We start from the raw sequence: 22,092 nt of genomic DNA, 5'->3' as shown, positions 1-22,092 counted from the left end.
AAAATACAGTCCAGTGTTGCAGAGTTCTTTTGCTCTCTGTCAGATGCGATTGCTGGGCAGCGTGGTTCAGGCCTCCATTTCTGTGTCACTTTTACAACACCTGGTTCTAACCATACTGAAAATGGGATATTAAAGTTACACTATTACAGCTAAACTGTCACTTTTTGCTTCACACACTTTAGATGCCTGGTTTGTAACTGGCATGCTCCTGATGGACTGTAGAAGGTCTGTGTCCCAGGAGCAGTTTATCTGAGGGTTTACCTTTCTCTGCACTCCCCGGGGAAGTATGGTTTATCTTTCTAATCCTCTCACAACTCGTTCACACCTTTGAATTCAAGATGTCTTTTTCTGTACAGCATAAAGGTGGCCCCAACTGAGTCCTTCTTTCTGCCTCCTTTGCCTCCTGATTAGTCACCGTGGTTACTAATAGGGACGACATAATTCTGACATTTTTATATTTATTCCTGTTCTTACTTGGGCTTTCTCCACTGCTACCTTTTTTATTAAATATTTTTTAGAATACAATTTTCATTCCCTTGGTTTTGAGTTTTAGTAAAAGTTCCCAAGCTTTTAAGTTACTGAGAAATACAATTAACATCTTTTTTAAAATTAAATAATAGCAACTTAAAGACACACTTATGTTTTAATATATTCCTCTTTCTTTCTGGTCAAGTACTGTCATGAAGTATATTAATATACTGTGTTATAAACCAAGGGTGAGTATTGCTAAGAACAAAAGCAACTTGCTTGGAGGTTTGAAATTTCTACAATAAAATGTTGGCTTAAAAAAAATCTATACAATGGAGAAAAGACAGCATCTTCAACAAATGGTGCTGCTATAACTTGGATGTCAGCATGTAGAAGAATGCAAATAGATTCGTATCTATCATCATCCTGCACAAAACTCAAGTCCAAGTAGATCAAAGACTCAACATAAGTCCAGTTACACAGAAGAAAAAGTGGGGAACCACCTTGTACACATTTGCACAGCAGACAACTTCCTGAATAGAACACCAGTAGTACAGACACTAAGATCAAGATCCAGATATATCACTCTTGGGCATTTACCCAAAGGATGCTCAACCATACCACAAGGACATTTGCTCAACTGTGTTCATAAAAGCTTTATTTGTAATATCCATAGCCCAGAAACAACCTAGATGCCCATCAACTAAAGAATGGATTAAAAAAAAATGTGGTACATATACACAATGGAGTATTCGCAGCTGTTAAAAACAATAACATCATGAAATTTGAAGGCAAATGGATGGAACTAGAAAAAAATATTTCTGAGTGAGGTAACCCAGATCCAAAAACACAACAGTATGAACTCACTCATAAGTGGATAGTAACTGTAAAGTAAAGGATTACCATGCTACAATTCTCAGACCCAGAGAGGCTAGGGAACAAGGAGGACCCAAGAGGGGACACATGTATCTCCGCGGGAAGGGAAATAGAGATCTCCTGATTGGACTGGGGGGGTGTGGGCATGGGAACTTGAGAAATTGGGTTGAGGGGTGGGTGGAGGGAAACAGTGCTGAGAGATGGCTAGACTGTGGGGCTTTATGGAGTCAAGTAGAAGCCTGATGCAAGGGAAACTTCCACAAGTCTACAAGAATGGCCCTAGCTAAGACTCCTGGCAGCAGTGAATGCATAACTTGAACTGGCCATCCCCTGCAATCAGACTGGTGACTACCCCATTGTCATTGGAAAGCCTTTATCCAATGACTGAAGTAGGCAGATTCAGAAACCTATGGCCAAACACTGGGCTGTGCTTGCTCGGAGTCCTGATGAGGAGAAGGAGGAGGGAATGTAGGAAACAGGGGTGAGGGGTTAGGAACATCAAAGGAAAACCTATAGAAATCACTTGCCTGGCTCATGGGAACTCAAGAGTCTGAACCAACATCAAGGGAGCATGTGTGGGACCAATGTAGGCCCTCTGCATGTATGTGACAGTTGTGTAGCGTGGTCTATATGTGAGACTCCTGGCAATGGGAACAGGGGTTATCCCTGATGCTTTGACTGGTTCGTGGGAACCCATTCCTCATGCTGGATTGCCTTGCCCAGCCTGAGTACAGGGGGAGGTGCTTGGTCTTATGGCAGCTTGGTATGCCATGCTTTGTTGAAGCCCACAACAGGCCTGCCCCTTTCTGAGTGATTGCTGAGGAGGGGTGGATGGCAGGGATGGGGGGAAGGGAGGGAAGTGAGAAGGGAGTGGAAGGAGAGGAGGCTGCAGTTGGGATGTAAAATAAATAAAAAATCCATACAAAACAAAAATAAAATTGCTACATACATCTATGGTTCTTTTAATGATTTTTCATTTATATTCTATTCATTGTAATGCTGAGAGAATAAACATAGAAACAGTAGGTATAATGTAAAATCACAGAGCCCTTTAAACAAATACACAGCTAAGCCCCAGCTTACCGAGCTGGTAAACAAGAAGTGGGCTTTTAAGTTACTTTAGTTGTCAAGGGTATTTGATTTGATAGAATTTTAGCTAATTATGCTCAATGAACTAATAACAAGAAAAGCAGCAGAGAGTTGCCACATCCTTTCAATGTAGATGAGATTCATTCTCATTTATAGTAGCTCTCTGGCAGAACCAATTAGGCAAAGAGCAGACAGGAAAATGGCAGAATTAAATGAGTGCACAGAGACTGAGCAGAGGCAGAGGAGGATTCGGAAACCTCAAGCAGAGGTGGGGTGGGAGACGTATTTATCATGCTGCCCAAATGTAAAGTCCTTGTAATAGTCACCTTTATCAAACTCATAACCTGGGAATTTAAAGTCTCAATGATGCTGGTCCTAAAAAACCAGGTTCCAGAGCACTGGGGTCTTGTTTTCCTGACACAGCTGTCCATCCCATTGGACTGTTATTTCTGTTCAAACCCCTTTTATGTATTCAGTAAATTAGGTTGCTCAGCCATCAAAACAAATGCAGAATCTGGTCCCTCCCACTGTCTATACCACATCTCCTCCTTGCATCACCACAATGATCATTCCTTCAATTGCTGTTGCCCTACCATTTCCATCCTGCCCTCAACACACAGCCGGAGCCATTCCTGACATCTCGGATCATGACTCTCCTCTGTTCACATCCTTCTGAAGACCACTCTCACTCAAGAGCCCTCGAACTGAAATCCTACTTCTCTCCCTTCTTGCTTGCCCTGCTCAGGTTACACAAAACTTCCCATCGGGATGACTGACCAGGCCTCCACCCCGCCCCCACTTCCACCGGGGGCCTCTAAAATCCCTGTTTCCTCCTCCCAGAACATTCAACATACCCACGTGGCTCTTTCTCCTTCCTCCAATTCTTTCCTCAGATTCATTTTTTCTGTGTGAGGTAGTTTCTGGACAGTTCACTTAAAATTCCAGTCCCCAACGTCCGCCCCATCCCCCTGTCACCTAATGTATCTTTTCAATACTTTATTTATACTTCTTGCTCTCACTTCCCAGATGGCCAGTGGCACAGGACTTTAGGCCTAAGAGCTCTGATGCAGAGAAAGCACTCCGGAAGCACTGCTGATTTAGCCGACAGGGCCAACCCCATCACGGGACAGGACGTGTTTGTTACCTTGTCGTGGTGGTCTTCCCCTCCATCTTCTGACTGTTCCAGATTTTCACAGTGCCATCATTTGAACATGTTGCAAAAAGTAAGTGCTCATCAGAGACCCTAATTCGGTTGACAGCAGATTTGTGCTCATGAAGATGTGCAACTAGCAGACCTTTAGGACGCCACCCTGAGAAAAAGCAGGAGTGTCTCTTACCCTGTGGTGGAGAGACCCCTCCCCCACCTCCCCAGCTACAATCAGCAACAGCTAACTTCAGAGCAATCAGAAGGACCAATCAATTAAAAGGTCACCCAGCTAGCCTACCCACAGGGGTCTACTGGGCTGTGACATATCACTAAGAGACCAAGGCAGCAATTAAGTACTGCTCAGGAAGACTCCACCTCGGGCCCTTTTCAGGATTCGAGAGGCAAAGCAATCACTTACCCCCTTGAAAAACACCGACTGCTGACTTAGCAGCATGGCGTATGGCTTTTCTAGCCTAGACAAACAGCTTCGAGACCACTTTCTGAGCAAGAACGCTGAAAAAACCCCAGCTTGGGATACTAGAGTGACCCAGGCTATTGATGAACTTCACTGACTTGTCATCTTCCCAACTGTAACATGAGGTTAACCCACTTAACCCCAGGGGGTTGGTATGCACATAAATAACATGTGTGGGTCCAATACTGCCCAGCCCACATGACCACTCAGATATCAGGCGGGCATGGTGGCACACGCCTTTAGTCCCAGCACTCAGAAGGCTGTAAAAGTGGGGCTCTTTGAGTTCAAGGCCAGCCTGTTCTTCATATCAAGTTCTAGAAGAGTCAGGACTACTTAGACCTGTATCAAAACAAAACAAAAGGAACAAAACAAGCAAATGCCCAGATTGTTACTGTCTTCTTTGCCTGCAATCACTTCTTCTATGGTGTAAACACACTAGAATTAGAAATTTCAGCCTCAGCACCTACAAGGATTTCCCAGTACTTTGTAAATGGCAGCTATAATTTTTCGTATTTTATTATGCATATTCTTTTATGTATAATTAATGTCCCCAAAGTTACAAATTCTGACACCAAAGATCATGTCTCATCAATGACCTCAGTATGCATATAACTATCTTTAAAATTTAGACACAGCAGCGGAATTCTAGATGTTGGTAATTATAAATGCTGACATTTGCCAGGCGTTGGTGGCGCACGCCTTTAATCCCAGCACTCGGGAGGCAGAGACATGCAGATCTCTGTGAGTTCGAGGCCAGCCTGGTCTCCAGAGCGAGTGCCATGATAGGTTCCAAAGCTACACAGAGAAACCCTGTCTTGAAAAACAAAAAAACCAAAAACAACAACAACAAAAAGTACATGCTCAGGAGCAGGTGCAGGCTCAGAAGCTCTTCCAAGGCTCTCGTGAGCACAGGGGTGGTCATGTGCCTTCCTAACCAAAGCCTGTCATCAGAAATGCTAAAACTCCTAATTTTTTTTTTTTTTTTTTTTTTTTGGTTTTTCGAAAACAGGGTCTCTCTGTGTAGCTTTGGAGCCCATCCTGGCACTCGCTCTGGAGACCAGGCTGGCCTCAAACTCACAGAGATCTGCCTGCCTCCGCCTCCCGAGTGCTGGGATTAAAGGCGTGTGCCACCAACGCCCGGCTAAAACTCCTGAACTTTTAAGCGGAGGAGTTTGGATTTTCAGATCAGGGGTGCTTAATCTGACTGGGTTCCTATACTAGACCCCAGGCTTGGATTCCAGGCAAGGGTGCAGGAACGACTCCTCACCTGGAGGAGGTGGCTTGCTCTCCCACTCAGCGTTCTCCATCATCTGCTTGGCTATGCGCTCTGCATTGCACTGCTCACGCTTCTGCTGTATGAGCTGCTGAAGTTCAGTCTTGCACGTGGTGATCCGGATCTGGTAAGTGGACGGCAGGACTGTGCTGCTTAAAACCTGAATCGCTGGCTTCCTACTGGGGATGTGTGCTACTTCCGAAATCTGAAAAGCACCATATAAATATATGTGTCACAGCCAGGTATATTTAAGTTAAAAATGTTCCCATGTTGCATCCATACATTACACCAGCTTCTTTTCCTTAAAATAACCTCTAGTGACTCAGGTGAAAAGAACAAGTGAAATTTCAACTTTTCTGAGTCAATTTCTTCTAATTAAAATATGAATGGTTGGGGTAGTTGTTTTAAGTTACAAACTCACTTCAAATCCACTCCCAAAATATTTTTGGTTTTTGTTACACTGAAGGAAGAATAAAAAGATTTAAAAGTTTTAAAATGTTTTCTGTAGCCTAATTATAATCTCAATTCAGTCTTTAGCCCTATTTCAGTTTGCTTTATTGGCAAGTGTCTCAAATGAGTGGCCTTCTTGGTACTTAAGGAACTGGGTTTCCCTTGGCTATAAAACTAAACTGATCTTAGACACCAACTTGGTTTCTCTATAGTACACAGCCTTTCAACATATAAAACAGTGCAAAACCCAGACATAAGGATGACTGTTGTCTACATGACAGTACCTGTGGAGAAGTTGACAAAGGGACACAAATAGCAGCAGAGGACTCAGAGCGAGGTGGCTTCCCAGTCTGACCCACCTCGTGGTCACTGGTTTTAGGCAGGGCCTGTGATATATTCGGTGGTTCCAGTGACCCAAACATGCTTTTCCATTCTTCATTCACATTGGAGTCTTGTTTTACATGTTTTCTGGCTATGAAAATATATTTGGAATAGTTAGTCTGAAGGCAAACCGATCTGATTTGACTGTCTGTTTATAAGAGAACACAATGGACCTTACTTCTTGTGTGTTCCTTTGGGGCTCCATTTTATTCAGCTCTATGTCCCTGAAGGCACATATACAGATATAGATATGTTCAACTTACCATGTCAGCACATAGAAATGTTTATCCACCTACAATTTTGCCAACACTAGGAATTGTCCGTGTTGATCCAGGTAGAAAATGGATATTTTAATTTTGTTTTATTTAATTATTTACATTTAATGTATAACATCTATTCTACCAATTATTTGCTTAAATCCTTCACCTTTTTCCTTTGGAGTGCTTGATTTTTTTCTTATTGGTATGTATTGGTGCTTTATATAAAATACATGTAAGCCATTAGTAATTAAGTTGCAAACACTTTATCCCAAAGCTTACTTCAATATAATTTGCTGCCTTAAAATATGATACAGGAACAGGGGGGATTTCAAAGGCATATAGTTAACAGTGAACCATACCTGCAGAAAGGGTATACACAAGATCATATGAACTTCAGACAACCGATGTCGGTGTCACAGGAGATGACAGTTCCAAGTATCAAGTTGCCAAATGACTAAGGATTCTTTGGCCTCTACTCTTTTATATTTCATTGTTTATTTTAAATTTATCGGGCACTACCCTACTGATACTCCAGAAGCCTGTATCTGGCTTTACAGAGGCTGGCCTTGAGTTAGCAGTTACAGAGTTAGAAAATGGCTTGAATCATCCCTTCCACAAGAGGCAGCATGGTCTTAGAGCTTTGGAGACTGGCCTTCATTTGACAGAGCTGTGATCTGGACTCTCAACTGTGCCTCTCCTGTGTCTACTTATTAAGTAACTGAGTCACTGTATTTCAAAGTTCTCTATCTGGGAAATGGGGGTTGGGGGGTATTTATTCTTTATTAACTAATTCCAGCTTTATAACATAACTAATAACAGCGAAATGAGCACCCCGATGTACTAACCCCGCTTTTCATCTGGTTCTTGTTTGGTTTTAACAAGATCAACTTGTCTCCCAGTGATGCCTAAGGCTGCCAAGTCGATGACACCTTTCTGGCTGCTGTCATGGAGATGGCTCTGGTCTACTGCATTGGCTTTCGCTCTGTTTGATTTCATCATGAAGTCCTTCAGTGCCAAAAGTTTATCTTCCTCTTCTTCGGTCATTCCCTAAAACCAAATTAAACCATGTATTTTGAGTTAATTTCAAAAGCAGAAATATATAAGATGACTAATAATAAAGGTTTGCCCCTATAATCCCAGCACTTGGGAGGCTGAGGCCCAATGACAGTAAATTCAATCCAGCCTGAGCTATAAAGACATCCTGATTCAAAAATGGAAAAAAAAAAAACAAAAACAAAAAAACCTAACTAAACAAATACTCAAAATATTCACAATAAATGAGGGACAAAGCACTGTCACATAACCCATATAATATCACTGAGGTCAGTAAAGATGACCATACAATGGGAACACACACCATGCCCTAACAACCAGCAGACTTAAACTGCTGGACTTCAGTTGTCTCCGACAGGCTCAATGCAATGCCAATGAACACACCAATAAGTTGATATCATTTTATGAAGTGACAAGCTGATTTCTGAAAACTCATAAAGAAATGTGTATGGAAATGTAAAGGCCAGGCATAACCAAAACAATCCTGAGGAAGAAAGAAAGGAGAAGGGCTGTGTCAGAACCAAGGCTAAGTTACAGAGCCGAACTCAGCCAGCACTGCTAGCCTGATGGAGAAACATTAGTCATCCAGCACTCAACACAGGGCAGGCTTCCATGGATGGCCTGACAGCGTACAGTACTTAATCTTCTGCATTTAACATGCGGCAGGCTTCTGCTGCCAGCCTCATGGAGTAACAGGGACGAGAGTTACCTCCCCACTTAAACAAGCTTAGAAGTGGACTGAAAAACATGAAATGACACTTCAGGCTGAGAAAACAGGCAGCCCAGGGTTATAGTCCCCAAGACAGAGATAAGTCCTGTTCTTGCAGTTGTCCAGAATCCTTCCTGGAAAGTTTCCAGGCCATGGCCATGGCCATGGAAAAGGGACCCAACATACAACAGATCTGAGCTCAAGAATGCTACAAATGTCAATACAGAAGGGGAGAAAATGGAGAAGACAGCTGTACACCATGAGCATGTTAGAGGGCTAAGGTGTATGGGGCGGGGTGGGGGGTCCTCAATTCTTTGGCTGAAAATTAAACTACATATGCATAGAGACTACCTAGGCCAGGAAAAGTGCAACAGCAACGCAGTAGACCAAATACTTCCCAGAACAGCCCATGTTTCTATCTGCCAAAAGTGAAGAGTTGTTAGAAACATAGACTGTTGTGTCCACATGTCCACAGAGCATCATGTTGGTGGGGCTCCAGGGGCTGTAAGAAGTGTGCTCTGGATCTGTCCTTACAAAGCTTGAAAGCCAGGCTAGAAAGGATGAAACTGATTCCAAGGGTCAAGAGACCAGGCCCAATGTTATGTAAAGGAATTCAGCATCAACAACATGACATTCACAATGAGTAAAGAAAAGTTAGATGGATGCCAACTGAGGGGATTTTATTATGTATCCTCTCAGGCCGCTTCAATTTTGCACTTGTATCAATGCTACAAAGTTAAAAAGTACTAACATAAAAATCAAGTCAAAAGTTTAAAATGTATTTTTCTAAATAAGGAATGGAATGGATCATCCCATGTCCTCTACAGTCCCTTATTAAATGGATACAAAGCAGAGCTCTTATAGATGAGATCTAACTAAAGCATCCCTGCATGTGCCACCTCCTGACGATACACCCTGCTGGAGAGATCCCAGGCCCCACATACCTGCTGTTCCAAAGGAATGTTCAAGGCCGCTATCTCAAGCCCAGAACATATATATGCCCACGACAGCAACATCAGGCTGTTCTGGAGAAGCCCACTCTACCGGCAACACACCTCAAGTACAGAATTGCACAAAGAAGGCCTGAGCCCCAAAACAAAAGAGTTCGGAGCTCCCACTGGGAGAGGCTACAGCTCTCTTTCTTCTTAGCCTGCCCATTAGGAACAAGAACTCAGGTTCTGCCTCCAAAGTCAGATCCAAACCTCTGCTAGTGATACTGGTAACCTGAACAGAGTAATGGCTAAAACCAGTAAAAAGGAAGAAACATGGAGAAGACAGCTGCTACTCATAGGCTTCTTCATGCATCTATCAAAATCAAACAAGCTTGCCATCTTGGACTTGCATCCCTATAATCTGAGCAGGAACACAGCAGCAGGGTGGTTGTAATGGGCTTAGGTTAAAATGTCAGCTTTAAAGCACCCTGCACCGCATCTCTAACTACAGCACAGATAACAAAGCTGCTTGCACGGGCTTTAAGGACAGTCACAGAACACGGAAAGAACACACAGCAGCGGACTGTCAGGTATCTTTACAATGGAAGCTAGTGGTTTCTGTCCTTTGTACTGACAGTGCTTACACTCTGGCTTGATAACACTTCTGCTGGCAGCAAGTGTCCTTGGAACACAGTGTAAGTCTCCTCACGCTTGTGAGCCTCCTAATGCTATCAACAGCAACAACTTAAGACAGGCTAATTTGTTCCTCTGTTCTCCACTCAGACAAATGCAATGAAAATGGCAAACATACCAAGCATTGCCTTTCAGAGGCACCAAAGTCAGACAGTCTAGTGATTTTGTCATGGATCCAAAACTGGGAGCTAGCACTGAGGGAGTGGCAGTGACAGAGGGGGCACTTGGGAAAACGGTAGGGAACAAAAAGGCTAAGAGAAGCAGAGGCTGCTTCCCAGTTCAATTCCTAGCAACATCATCATCAATGATATTCAAGGTCAAGTAAAATACAGGAAAACATTTATACTACAAAGCTCATCAAATTCTGGTGAGTCCTTTGTGTGTGGCAAGTACCTTTAATCTCAGCAGAGGTACGGAGATCTATTGAGTTTGAGACCAGCCTGGTCTATGTAGTGAGGTCAAGCCATCCAGGGTTACACAGGGAGACCCTGTCTTCAACAATCTCTAAAAATATCTAAAGATGAGTACATGTTTTTTTTCAGGTGAGACATGGCTGGTAAGCATTTTCTATGAAAACATTCTGCAGAGCTAATGGTCGTTGTCCTTAGTCTGTTCTATGCTCATGGAGTTCCATCAATTAGAGACTTCATAAGGAAGCATTTTTTTTTTTTTTTGAGACCGGTTTCTCTGTATTGCTTTGGAACTTGTCCTGGAACTCGTTCTGTAGACCAGGCTGGCTTCAAACTCACAGAGATCCACCTGCCTCTGCCTCCCGAGTGCTGGGACTAAAGACGTGTGCCACCAACACTGGCTATTTAGAAGCATTTTTATTCCAAATCTGACTCTAGATCCTACATATCATATAAAACAGAAAGATGAATCTAATTTAGTATTTTAAAAAAGGCCCTACCAATGCCAAAAAGAGTAAAAGGGTTTTACAGGAATTTTTTTAGTTTCTATGGGATTTGTTAACTGATCCAAATTCAGACTTAAACACAACAGTAAAGTGCTGGCTTATTCAACCAAAGACACTGTACACCCAGGCTCCTGCAGCTGTTTGCACGAAGTAACAAGTGTGAGTCTGGACTGGGGTGAGGCATCTGTGTTTTGAAATATTTCTTCTAGCTGAACTTCATTATATTTTGGTAAAGTATAGAAATGAACTAAAAATAGTACTTAAATTCAAGTCTCTTTCTAGTCTCCCAGCAATCACAAAGGAAAGGGGATAGTCTCCCATGGGTCCTAATTTAGTCTAACTCAGTGTTTTAGGTTATTGTCTTTGCTTAGATACCACAGAGAATACACAAGATTTGACAAATCCATTTTCATTTGTCATGATAGAAGCTAATCAAGAACATTTTTAGCATGTAAATAGATGCTTCAACACTGTCATAACACCTGTTTACATGAAGGCCTGAGGAAGGCACACACCTGTGAGAGCAGTTTCTTCAGAAGCTGTGCTATGGCAGGGTCCTCAGGTGGAGGGCAGTCAAGAAGAGAGCCATTTCGCTTCTTCTGCCGCATGTGAAGATGTCTGAACAAGCTAGTGATGTCTTTGGACCTCAGGGCATAATCAAATATAGAGCGGCACACCGGCTCTTTTAGAACACTGAGCAGGACAAGCTTCCTTTCAATCTATATTAGAAAAGTAAAAAAGTGATTAGTTAAAACTACAGTACCTAGAGCAATTACTTCCAAACTCAGTATGCACAACCTGTGTAAAGTTAACAAAGTATATATTTTCTAAGAAAACAGTGGGGTTTTTAGGAGACAAATAGGAAACTGGCCAACTTTAAAGGCCTAAGTTACCACCAGAGTACATACCACCCACGGAAGACTAATAATAAATACCCAAAGGCAAAGGTTTCGGGAATTCAGAGCAAGCCATCCCTGGGTCTGTAGAGATGAGATCTACAAGTTACCCATGGTTCAGAGGCCTAAGACACAGGCGCTGGCCAGAGATCTAAGCAAACACTGCACAGGGCTTCCCTTCAGTTTCCACATGTCCCCAACAGACCCAAACCCTTCTTCAAAATGCTCTCTCCAGAATTCAAGACTTCTTTCTCTTAGTGGTCTAGGAACACTTTTTTGGTCAAGGCATATATAATAAAGCTATAGTTATTGCCAGCAGTGACCCAAAAGACTCTTGTTTTTCCTGTCAATGTTGGGAGACAGAAGCCAGGTCCTTGAACATGTAGGTAAATGCTCCACCACTGAGCTAAAGCCCAGCCCCTGGCCTTGTGAAACAGGATCTTACTACCTAATTCATACTGACCTTAAATTCCTTACGTAACCCAGGCCATGAACTCACAATCCTCCTGTGTGGGTCTCTTGGGAACTGACATTGTAAGTGTGCATCACCACACCCAGATGTAAAGAATGGTCTTTGTATATAATTAACTGTTGCAGTTGAAACTTAAAGGGTGCCTTTGTCTAATCTCAAAGGAAGAAACAAGGGTTGGGGAGATGGCTCAATAGTTATGAATGCTTACTGCTCTTCTGAGGTCCTGAGCTGGGTTCCCAGCACTCATGCCTGGAGGCTCCGGAACACGTGTAACTCTATCCAAGGCCTTTTTCTGGCCCTAAGAGTAGTGCATTCATTCATGTGCACAAACCCACACCAGGACACACAACATAAACACAAAATTAAAACTTTAAAAAAAGTTTACATTTTAAAATGAAGAAGGAGCCGGGCGTTGGTGGCGCACGCCTTTAATCCCAGCACTCGGGAGGCAGAGACAGGCGGATCTCTGTGAGTTCGAGGCCAGCCTGGTCTACAGAGTGAGTGCCAGGATGGGCTCCAAAGCTACAGAAAAACCCTGTTTCGAAAAAACAAAAACAAAAACAAAAATCCACAAATGACAGATGATTATAACATTATTAGCTCAAAAGGTGTATGAAAATGTTACAAACCAACTTAAATACATTTTGATGTAAAGGACTCTAAAGATATAATTGGAAAGGACTGGTCACAGGCTGGAAGATGTGTACCTGGATTACTGGTTGGGTAATATATGGGTCTAGATAAGGCATCAGCTTGCAGTAGACATCGGCAGTACTTATTTGATGAGCTACCACTGTGATAAATCCCACTGCGCCATAACGTATCCACAGATTAGGGTGACACAGGAAGGGAGCTAAAGGGGAAGAAAAAAGATAGCAGATCAAACCAGATTCACAAAACTTTAAATTTTAAGGTCATACAAAGCCTTACATTATAACAACTTCATAAAGACATCAAGCCTCAGTGTTACCCGAAAGTTCTTGCACATATTTGCCTAAAATAGAAACTCAATAAAACAAAGTTATAACACTCCCTTGTCATACTTACCAGCCATACTACAAAACTAACCTCTCCTCTGTAAAATTTCTATTTTTCAGAGTTGAAAGTGTTTTAGCACATACTCATTTGTGGCACTGAATTAAAAACTCCAGGACAGAGAAAAAAAAATATCCCAACAACACGCAGGAGTGATCCATTTCACCCTATAGGTTCAGGATGGCAGCTACCACACAAAAAGCAGAGACATGGGGAGAAAACAATCTGACCTATTTGACATTCTTTTTAATGCAGGGTTTGGTCAAATCTAGCACATAACTCATAATTTTGCCTGTCATAGTGAATGAAAAAGTAGAACACATCATGTCTATTCTTCAGGGTTCTAACTCCAAGATTAACCTAGAAAACAGAATGTCTTCCTTCCTTTTAATGGTTTTATGCACTAAGCCTAAATCATTTATTTCAATTAATCAAAGTCACAAAAAACATGATTTAGAATAAAACTCGAACTTGTAAAACACAATAGTTGCACAGGCTCTAAGTTTGCAAAGATATACTCGGAGCTGTTTATCAGAAGTCCATGGGAACAACGATGTAGCAATCATTTACTGGTGATGCTTACATGAAAATGAAAGAGAAAAACCTGTTCAAAATCCCTCTCTTCAGGGCCACCACCAAGTCTGACCACCAGAGTTAGAGCCCTGGGACCCATGTAAAGTGAAAGGAGAGAACCAACTCCACAGCTGTCCTCTGACCGCCACAAGCATATAATAGTATGTGCACATATGCACACATGCATGTGCTCGAGTGCACACACAGGGCACCCCTCCCCCCCCCACACACAGAGTAAAATAAAATCTCTCTTCAAAGTCCTTACATGGTCTTGTCATTACCCATGAAGGTTTTTATTATTTCACAATCCATGCACAGCCCTGATCCATGTGACAAGGAAGGGCTGGTGTTCTTCCAGTTCTTCCCTTTGATGTAAAGAAGGAAAGGATGGAGTTCAGTGTACGGTGCTTCTCTAACATGCACAAGGCCCCAGAATTCAACCCCAACACCTCAACAATCCAGAACAGAAGAAACTGGCAAAGCACTGACAGAGCCACAATGGCATGACAGGGGTTGGGTGCTGGGTAAGATAAATACTGACTCCAAGTTTCCCACACGCATGTGCCTCCAGTGCACCTGTCATACTTAAGAAACCTCTAGCAACCCCTTGGTCAATGAATGTTAGCAAATGGGAATGTGCTGCACAGCTAGGCTTGCTCTCCTGTGCTTTGGTCACCTCAGAAGAACAGTTGGGGCAGCCTCAGCCATGGCACCACAATGAGACAGATGGATCAAAAGACAAAGGGGACCCTCAGCCTGAAGCAGAGCCACCCACACAACCCATAGGTGCATGACAAAGAGATACACTGCAGTGTTTACTAAGACTCTGTGGTTAACTGACACACTGCATTATTATAGCAGTAATTAGCCGACAAAGTACATCAAAGCCTTAAGCCTGAGCTGAAAGAATTTCTTAGAAAACTAGCCTTCAATCTTTTCTCTCTAATATGCTCCAGTTCTCTGGTGACGAGCATAAGGCAAGCAGAGAACTGAGAATTATCTAAGCAGGAGTAACAGTTCTTAAAACCACCTCCAGGGAAATCACAATAATCATCATCAACAACACCACAGCCATCCTCATCTCAGAATCACTACACTAAACCAGTGTGGTGGCTCATGCCTGGCACACCCACACTGGGGGGACTGAAGCCAAAGCAAGAGGTCATGAGTTCAAGGCCAGCCTGGAACGTTAGTGCTAATAACTTCCCTAAGGATACACAACATATAAAGTACATAGGTCATTGTATCAACAACATAAAATACAAGAGGAAAAACTGAAGTGTGGGGTTTGAGTAGGTGAAAATTAAATTTATGAGATTTTAAAGATTCAAAGCATAGCACTTTAAAAAAAAAATCCCAGCATCAAAAAGGATGATGTAATGAACAACAGAAATGATCCCATCAAAATCCCAACACAATTCTTCACAGACATTGAAAGAAAAATTCTCAACTTTCTATGGAAAACAAAAGACCCAGGATAGCCAAAACAACCCTGTACAATAAAGGAAATTCCAGGGGCATCACCATCCCTGACTTCAAGCTCTATTATAGAGCTATAGTAATGAAAACAGGTTGGTATTAGCACAAAAATAGACAGGTAAACCAATGGAATGCAGGTGAAAACCCTGATATTAACCAACACACCACAAACACCTGATTTTTGACAAAGAAGCTAAGTTTACAATGGAATAAAGAAAGTATCTTCAACAAATGGTGCTGGCATAACTGGACGCTGGCATGTAGAGAGATCCATTTCTATCACCATGCACAAAACTTAAGTCCAAATGGATCAAAGACCTCAACATAAAACCAGCTACACTGAACCTATTAGAAGACAAAGTGGGAAGTACCCTTGAATTAATTGTCACAGGAGACTGATTCCTGAACATAACACCAGTAGCACAGACACTGAGACTGACAATTAATAAATGGGACCTCCTGAAACTGAGAAGCTTCTGTACGGCAAAGGACACAGTCAGCAAGACAAAATGGCAGCCCACAGACTGGGAAAAGATCTTCACCAACTCCACATCTGACAGATGGCTGATCTCCAAAATTTACAAACAACTCAAGAAGCTAGTCTCTAAAACACCAAATAACCCAATTAGAAAGTGAGGTACAGAACTAAATAGACAATTCCCAATAGAGGAATCTAAAATGACTGAAAGACACATAAGAAAGTGTTCAACATCCTTAGCCATCAGGGAAATGCAAATCAAAACAACTCTAAGATACCATCTTACTCCTGTCAGAATGGCCAAAATCAAAAACACCAATGACAGTTTATGCTGGAGAGGATGTGGAGAAAGGGGAACACTCCTCCACTGCTGGTGGGAGTGCCAACTTGTACAGCCACTTTGGAAATCAGTATGGCGACTCCTCAAGAAAATGGGAATCAGTCTACCACAAGATCCAGCAATTCCACTCTTAGGCATATACCCAAAAGAAGCACATTCATACAACAAGGACATCTGTTCAACTATGTTCATAGCAGCATTATTTGTAATAGCCAGAACCTGGAAGCAACCTAGATGCCCCTCAACTGAAGAATGGATAGAGAAAATGTGGTACATTTACACAATGGAGTACTACTCAGCAGAAAAAAACAATGGAATCTTGAAAATCGCAGGCAAATGGATGGAACTAGAAGAAACCATTCTGAGTGAGGTAACCCTCAGTCACAAAAAGACAAACATGGTTATGCACTCACTCATATATGGATTTTAGATACAGAGCAAAGGATTGCCAGCCTACAATCCACATCACCAGAGAAGCTAGGAAACAAGGAGGACTCTAAGAGAGACATACATGGTCCCCCAGAGAAGGGAGCATGAGAGGTGAGAGGGAGCTAGGAGAATGAGAAAGGGAGAAGAGGAGGGTTGAGAAGAACATGAAGGAGCAGGAAGTTTGAGTTGGGGGAAGAATAGAGGAGAGCAAGATAAAAGATACCATAATATGGGGAGCCATTATAGGTTTAAAGAGAAATCAGGCACTAGGGAAAGGTCTGGAGATCTACAATGATGACACCAACTAACAATCTAAGTAACAGAGGAGAGGCTACCTTAAATGCCCTCCCCTAATAATGAGATTGATGACTGACTTATATACCATCCCAGAGCCTTCATCCAGCAGCTGATGGAAGTAGAAGCAGATACCCACAGCTAAACAGTGAACTGAACTGGAATCCAGTTGCAGAGAAGGGCGAGTGTTGAGCAAAGGGGTCAAGACCAGGCTGGTGAAACCCACAGAAACAGCTGACCTGAACAAGGGGAGCTCTTGGTCCCCAGACTGATAGCTGGGATACCAGCATGGGACTGATCCAGACCCATGAACGTGGGTGTCAGTGAGGAGACCTCGGAAATCTATGGGGCCTTTTGTAGTGGATCAGTACTTATCCCTAGCATAGGAATAAACTTTGGGAGCCTATCCCACATAGAGGGATACTCCCTGAGCCTAGACACAAGGGGGTGGGCCTAGGCCCTATCCCAAAGGATATGACAGACTCTGAAGACTCCCTATGGAAGGCCTCACCCTCCCTGGGGAACAGAAAGGGTATGGGGATAGTTAGGGTGTTAGTTGGGAGGGGGGCGAGAGGAGGAGTGGAGGGAGAGGGAACTGGGATTGACATGTAAAACAATCTTGTTTCTAATTCAAATAAAAAATGGAGAAAAAGAGAAAAAAGAATGATATAAGAGATTAAGAATGATACAGGACTACAAAACCATCAGAATCAATAACAAAGCATTAAGGCGTCTTTACTAAATACTTTTTAAATAAAGATGGATTATATTTTACAGTCAAAAGACAAAGAAGCTGAATAAACAAGCAAACCACAACAACAAAAAACAAAATAAAGACACGACAACACCAAAAGCCTGCTTATCTTTAAGGACTAATACACTGCAGGCATAAGGACAGAAAAATATCTTTACCAGTTGTTCATTTGATAGAATATATAAAGGACACCAGACACCAAGAAAACAAAAAATCCAATTAAAAATGGGGAACATAACTAAAGAGAGTTCTCAAAAGAGGAAACACAAATGGCTGAGAAACACTTAAAAGAATGCTCGACATCCTTAGCCATCAGGAGAACAGAAATCAAAACTACTCTGTGTAGGGAGACACCCTAGCCCCGCCCCAGGCAACCCAGACAGGTGCCAGGTGTACCGGGACACGCCCATGAGGGCGGGGTGAAGGGAAGTGGGGGGGGCGGGGGTGACATAAGGCAAGGTTCTTAAGGGCTGCACGTGTGGAGACCTGGCCCTTCTCTCTTTTGTTCCCCCAGCTACCAGTGCTGGTTCCAGCTCCCTCCCTCTCACTTGATTGGTGTATCTCAATAAAGAAAACCTTAGCACTATTGGCTGCGGGCTGTTCACTCTTCAACTCTGAGATTTTAATCTTACGTCAGTCAAAATAGCCAACATCAATAAAACAAATGACAAGGATTGGGGAAAGGGGAACACTCACTCATTGCCGGTGGGAGTGCAAACTGGTACAGCCCCTATGGAAATCAGTGCCTCAGTTCCTCAGGAAGGATGGGGTCAAGCTACCTCAAGAGCCACCATCCTCCTTTAGGGCATATACCCAAAGGACTCTACATCCTACTAGAGAGACACTTGTTCATCCATGGTCTCTGCTGTTCTATTTGTAAAAGCTAGAAATTGGAAACAGCCTAGGTATCTGTCACCTGAAGAATGGATAATGAAAATATACATTTACACAGTGGAATATTATTCAGCTGTTAAGAAAAATGAAAATGAAAGTTTTCAGGTAAATGGATGGAGCCAGAAAAAAAGAAATCATGAATGAAGTAACACAGACCCCAAAAGACATATTATGCTTTCTTTTGTATGTATTCTCACTCTATCAGAATGAAATTATATGAAGTTATTCCCACACCCAAATTTCCCATTCTTAGTCTCAAAAACAGAAGCTTACCAATATCACTGGCGAACTCATAGACATGGGGTTTCTGCAGCAGCCCTAGCTGGCACATGCAGGTCAGGGCATTGAGAGCTTTCACAATGACAAACTCCTCAGCATCACTGAGGCCTTGCTGGAGCAGGGGTTTGAGGATGGAGGAGCTCTGCCAGCCAACATAGGCAGCAACACCTGAAAGGGAAGGCAGTATTACTGTCACTCAACACCTGAAAACACATGTCACCACAGAGCAGCCTGTTACAGTGTGAACATCAAGCCACTGATCAGAACCAGGGAAGAACCAAACTTCCTTCCCAGTACAATAACCAAACAAACAAAAAAACCCAAAGTCAGTCCTCCAGAAATTTGGGGACTCCATAACTCACAACAGAAAAAACACAGGTCTCCCCAAACTGTCAATAATGAGAAAACAAAAATAAGTCACTTTAAGACATGCAAGGACTATAGAGGTGTACCTCCTAGACAGCTCTTTCTCAGAAGTTTCCTGAAAATAGAACTCCAGCAAAACAGACAGGAGGTGGAGAATCGACAAAACAGATGTAGCCCAACGGATTCAAGGAGGAAAAGCAACAACAGCTAACAAAATCCTCCAACCCAGTTAGACATAATTATTTCAGGGACATCTGGGGCTAGAGAGGGGGCTCAATTGCTAAAGTGCCTGTTGTGGAAGCATGGGGACCCAGGTTTGATCTCTCGTCTATAACTCTAACACTGGAGAGAGCAGGTAGGGGAATCCATGGAGCTCACTGGCTGACCACCTAGAGTACTGGATGGGCTCCAGCTTCAGAGACCTCGCCTCAAAGCAGTAAGGTGGACAGTAACCACAAACTGACACTGACCTGTAGCCTACACACACATATACACACATACACACACAAAACCACAAGTGAAATGACCCACAAGAACACATATACACATGAAATGATCCACACAAACATGTACTCTCTTTCTTTCCCTCTCTCCCTTCCTTCCTCCCCCCCTCTTCCCTCCCTCCCCACAATCAATTTCAAGAATAACAGAAGGAAGAAGAGGGATAGATTTCAAGCAACAAATAACACTGGGAAGAAAGCAGAACCCTGAAGACAAGTGAAGAAAGAAAGAAAATCTAAAACTCCAGAGCACACACCAGGTCACATTTGAACATGAAATAAGTTAAAACGCACAGGGACTCTAGCCACTGAAAGATGAAAGTATATAATTATACTTCCTAATTTGATTTCTGCTGCAGTAGCCTCAAGTGCAGGGGAGTGACCAAACCAGAGCACTCTGGAGTAACTATCTGACTCTTAGTCATTAAAACACATTCGTTATAATGTAAATGTTATCCTGATCCTTTAGAATAAGTCTATTTGAAAACACTTTATTTTAATCATAGGACACAAAGTAAATGTTTACTATGGCAGTAAAATTATTAAAAATTCAACTAAGCAAAGGGAGGATGCAAATGTGTAGAGGAGAGGGCATTAATCTCCTTAAACTACAAATAAAAAGGACAATAGTAATATATACTAAAGCAAACTTCTAAAAACTGAGTAACGCTAAGAAGTGAGCAGTGTGTGGTCGCTCACACATGATCATCAGCATCCTGAGCCATGTGTGGCGGCGCACACATGACCATCGGCATCCTGAGCCACGTGTGGCGGCGCACACATGACCATCAGCATCCTGAGCCACGTGTGATGGCACACTCATGACCATCAGCATCCTGAGCCACGTGTGGCGGCTCACTCGTGACCATCAGCATCCTGAGCCACGTGTGGCGGCTCACTCGTGACCATCAGCATCCTGAGCCACGTGTGGCGGCTCACACATGACCATCAGCATCCTGAGCCATGTGTGGTGGCGCACACATAATCACCATTCCAGATTGTGTACTGGGCTGCAGGACAGTGAGTTAAGGCCAGTCTGAACTTCACAGTGAGACCTTGTTTCAAAAAGCAAAACTTAAGTATTAAAAAAATCAGATTAAAACATAGAAAATGACTTGCCTTAAAAATTAATTAATACTCCATAAGCTTCAAAAAAACCCACAAGCATAAATGTAACTTCATGCAAGAAAAAGAACCAAGATAATAAAAGATAATGTAAAATACAAACACATAAACATCAGAAAAAGGTTTTGTAGCTTGAGTAGCAAGCGAAAAACAGACATGAAAATCTAAAGTCTATTCCTGGCTGAGAGTGTGTTGGGTGTGTAGCACCTAAAGCTGATGGAGCAAAAATTAACATAAAATATGTCACAAATTTAAAAACATGCTCATATTCTTTGCTTATAGAAAAAATACTTTATTGACAAATAATATGAATCTATTGGAGTATAGTTTCAAGGATCGATTAGAAATGGTAGGAAATACTTAGATTTTTAAAATGTAAATCAAATTAGGAAGTATAATTATATATATAGTACCTAATGTCAGGCCTGAAGAACCTGAGTTCAATCCCAAGTCCCACCTAGTGCAAAGAGAAGACCAACTCCCAAAAGTTTCCCCATGATCTCCACACGCACACCATGGTACATGTGTCCTATCCCCAACAAAATAAAAAAAATAAATAAAACAAACAAAAACCCAAATTCATTAAATTTTTAAAACCTTCTAAAAAGAAGATTAGTATATGTTCATAGTTTATGGAAACTATAACCCAAACAATCAGTTACTCTCCTAGCCCAGCTGATGGCAGGCATCATGTAACTGCGGCCTCTGCCTTAAACAGACTGGTTTCTGTTCCTGCCGCTTTGCACCGCCTGGTCACCTGACCTTCCTCAGTCACTTCTGCACTTTCTCCGGTCACCGCTCTCAGTGACCACACGCTATTCATGTCACTGCAAGGCACATAATAAAACGGCTCCTTGATCACTTACATTGTAAAAGAACATGAATACGGACAGAAGTCCTCAGAACTCTTCATTAAACAAAACTTAACAATATCACTACCTATCTTCAAACCAGTGGAAGGATCAGAGAGGGCAATTTATAATCTTCAAGATGACTTTGAAAACAACACAAACATACCAACTATGCTGTCAAAGAAAGCTCCACGCAGGTGCCAATCATTCTTATCATTCAGGAAAGTGATCATGTGGGACAACAAAACATCGTTGGCTTTCTGGCGCCCAAAGAAGACGCACAAACGTGTGATTCCATTCTCCATTAGGGTTTGTTTCACAATGTTCTCAGGGTCACTTAACAAAGTAACAACCTTCTGCTGGACCATTTCATGTAAGGCTTGGAGCTCTAAAAAATAACAAAAAGAAAGATCAATCTTCTCCCACTCATGCAGACCAAGCACTTTGTATTTTGTCATTTTGGATGACGGGCCTTGAACTCACAATTCTCCAATCTGGCCTCCAGGGTGATGAAATCACCGGTATGGCCAACCACAGCCAGACCTGTCTTCTTTCCTTCTTACTGGAGTAATGAAATGACCATAGGAGCTTCCACACAAACCCTG

General features: G+C 42.4%; 1 protein-coding gene across 2 annotated transcripts in view; it reads right to left on the bottom strand.

The window, feature by feature from the left end:
• Window positions 1-22,092, bottom strand: part of Pik3r4 (phosphoinositide-3-kinase regulatory subunit 4) — a 55,533-nt gene that overhangs the window by 16,320 nt on the left and 17,121 nt on the right. For both annotated transcript variants that reach the window (XM_027414369.2, XM_027414368.2), the window contains exons 6-13: window positions 21,654-21,875; window positions 18,640-18,813; window positions 12,798-12,943; window positions 11,238-11,441; window positions 7,265-7,466; window positions 6,063-6,250; window positions 5,323-5,533; window positions 3,578-3,743 (exon numbers count right to left, since the gene is read on the bottom strand). In XM_027414369.2, the coding sequence (XP_027270170.1) occupies window positions 3,578-3,743; window positions 5,323-5,533; window positions 6,063-6,250; window positions 7,265-7,466; window positions 11,238-11,441; window positions 12,798-12,943; window positions 18,640-18,813; window positions 21,654-21,875 (1,513 nt within the window). The remainder of the gene's footprint in view (window positions 1-3,577; window positions 3,744-5,322; window positions 5,534-6,062; window positions 6,251-7,264; window positions 7,467-11,237; window positions 11,442-12,797; window positions 12,944-18,639; window positions 18,814-21,653; window positions 21,876-22,092) is intronic.

This window comes from Cricetulus griseus, chromosome 4 (assembly GCF_003668045.3).
Source record: "Cricetulus griseus strain 17A/GY chromosome 4, alternate assembly CriGri-PICRH-1.0, whole genome shotgun sequence".
Taxonomy (NCBI): Eukaryota; Metazoa; Chordata; class Mammalia; order Rodentia; family Cricetidae; genus Cricetulus; species Cricetulus griseus.
The sequence above is the reverse complement of the archived record's forward strand: the minus strand, read 5'-3'. Positions and strand labels throughout refer to the sequence as shown.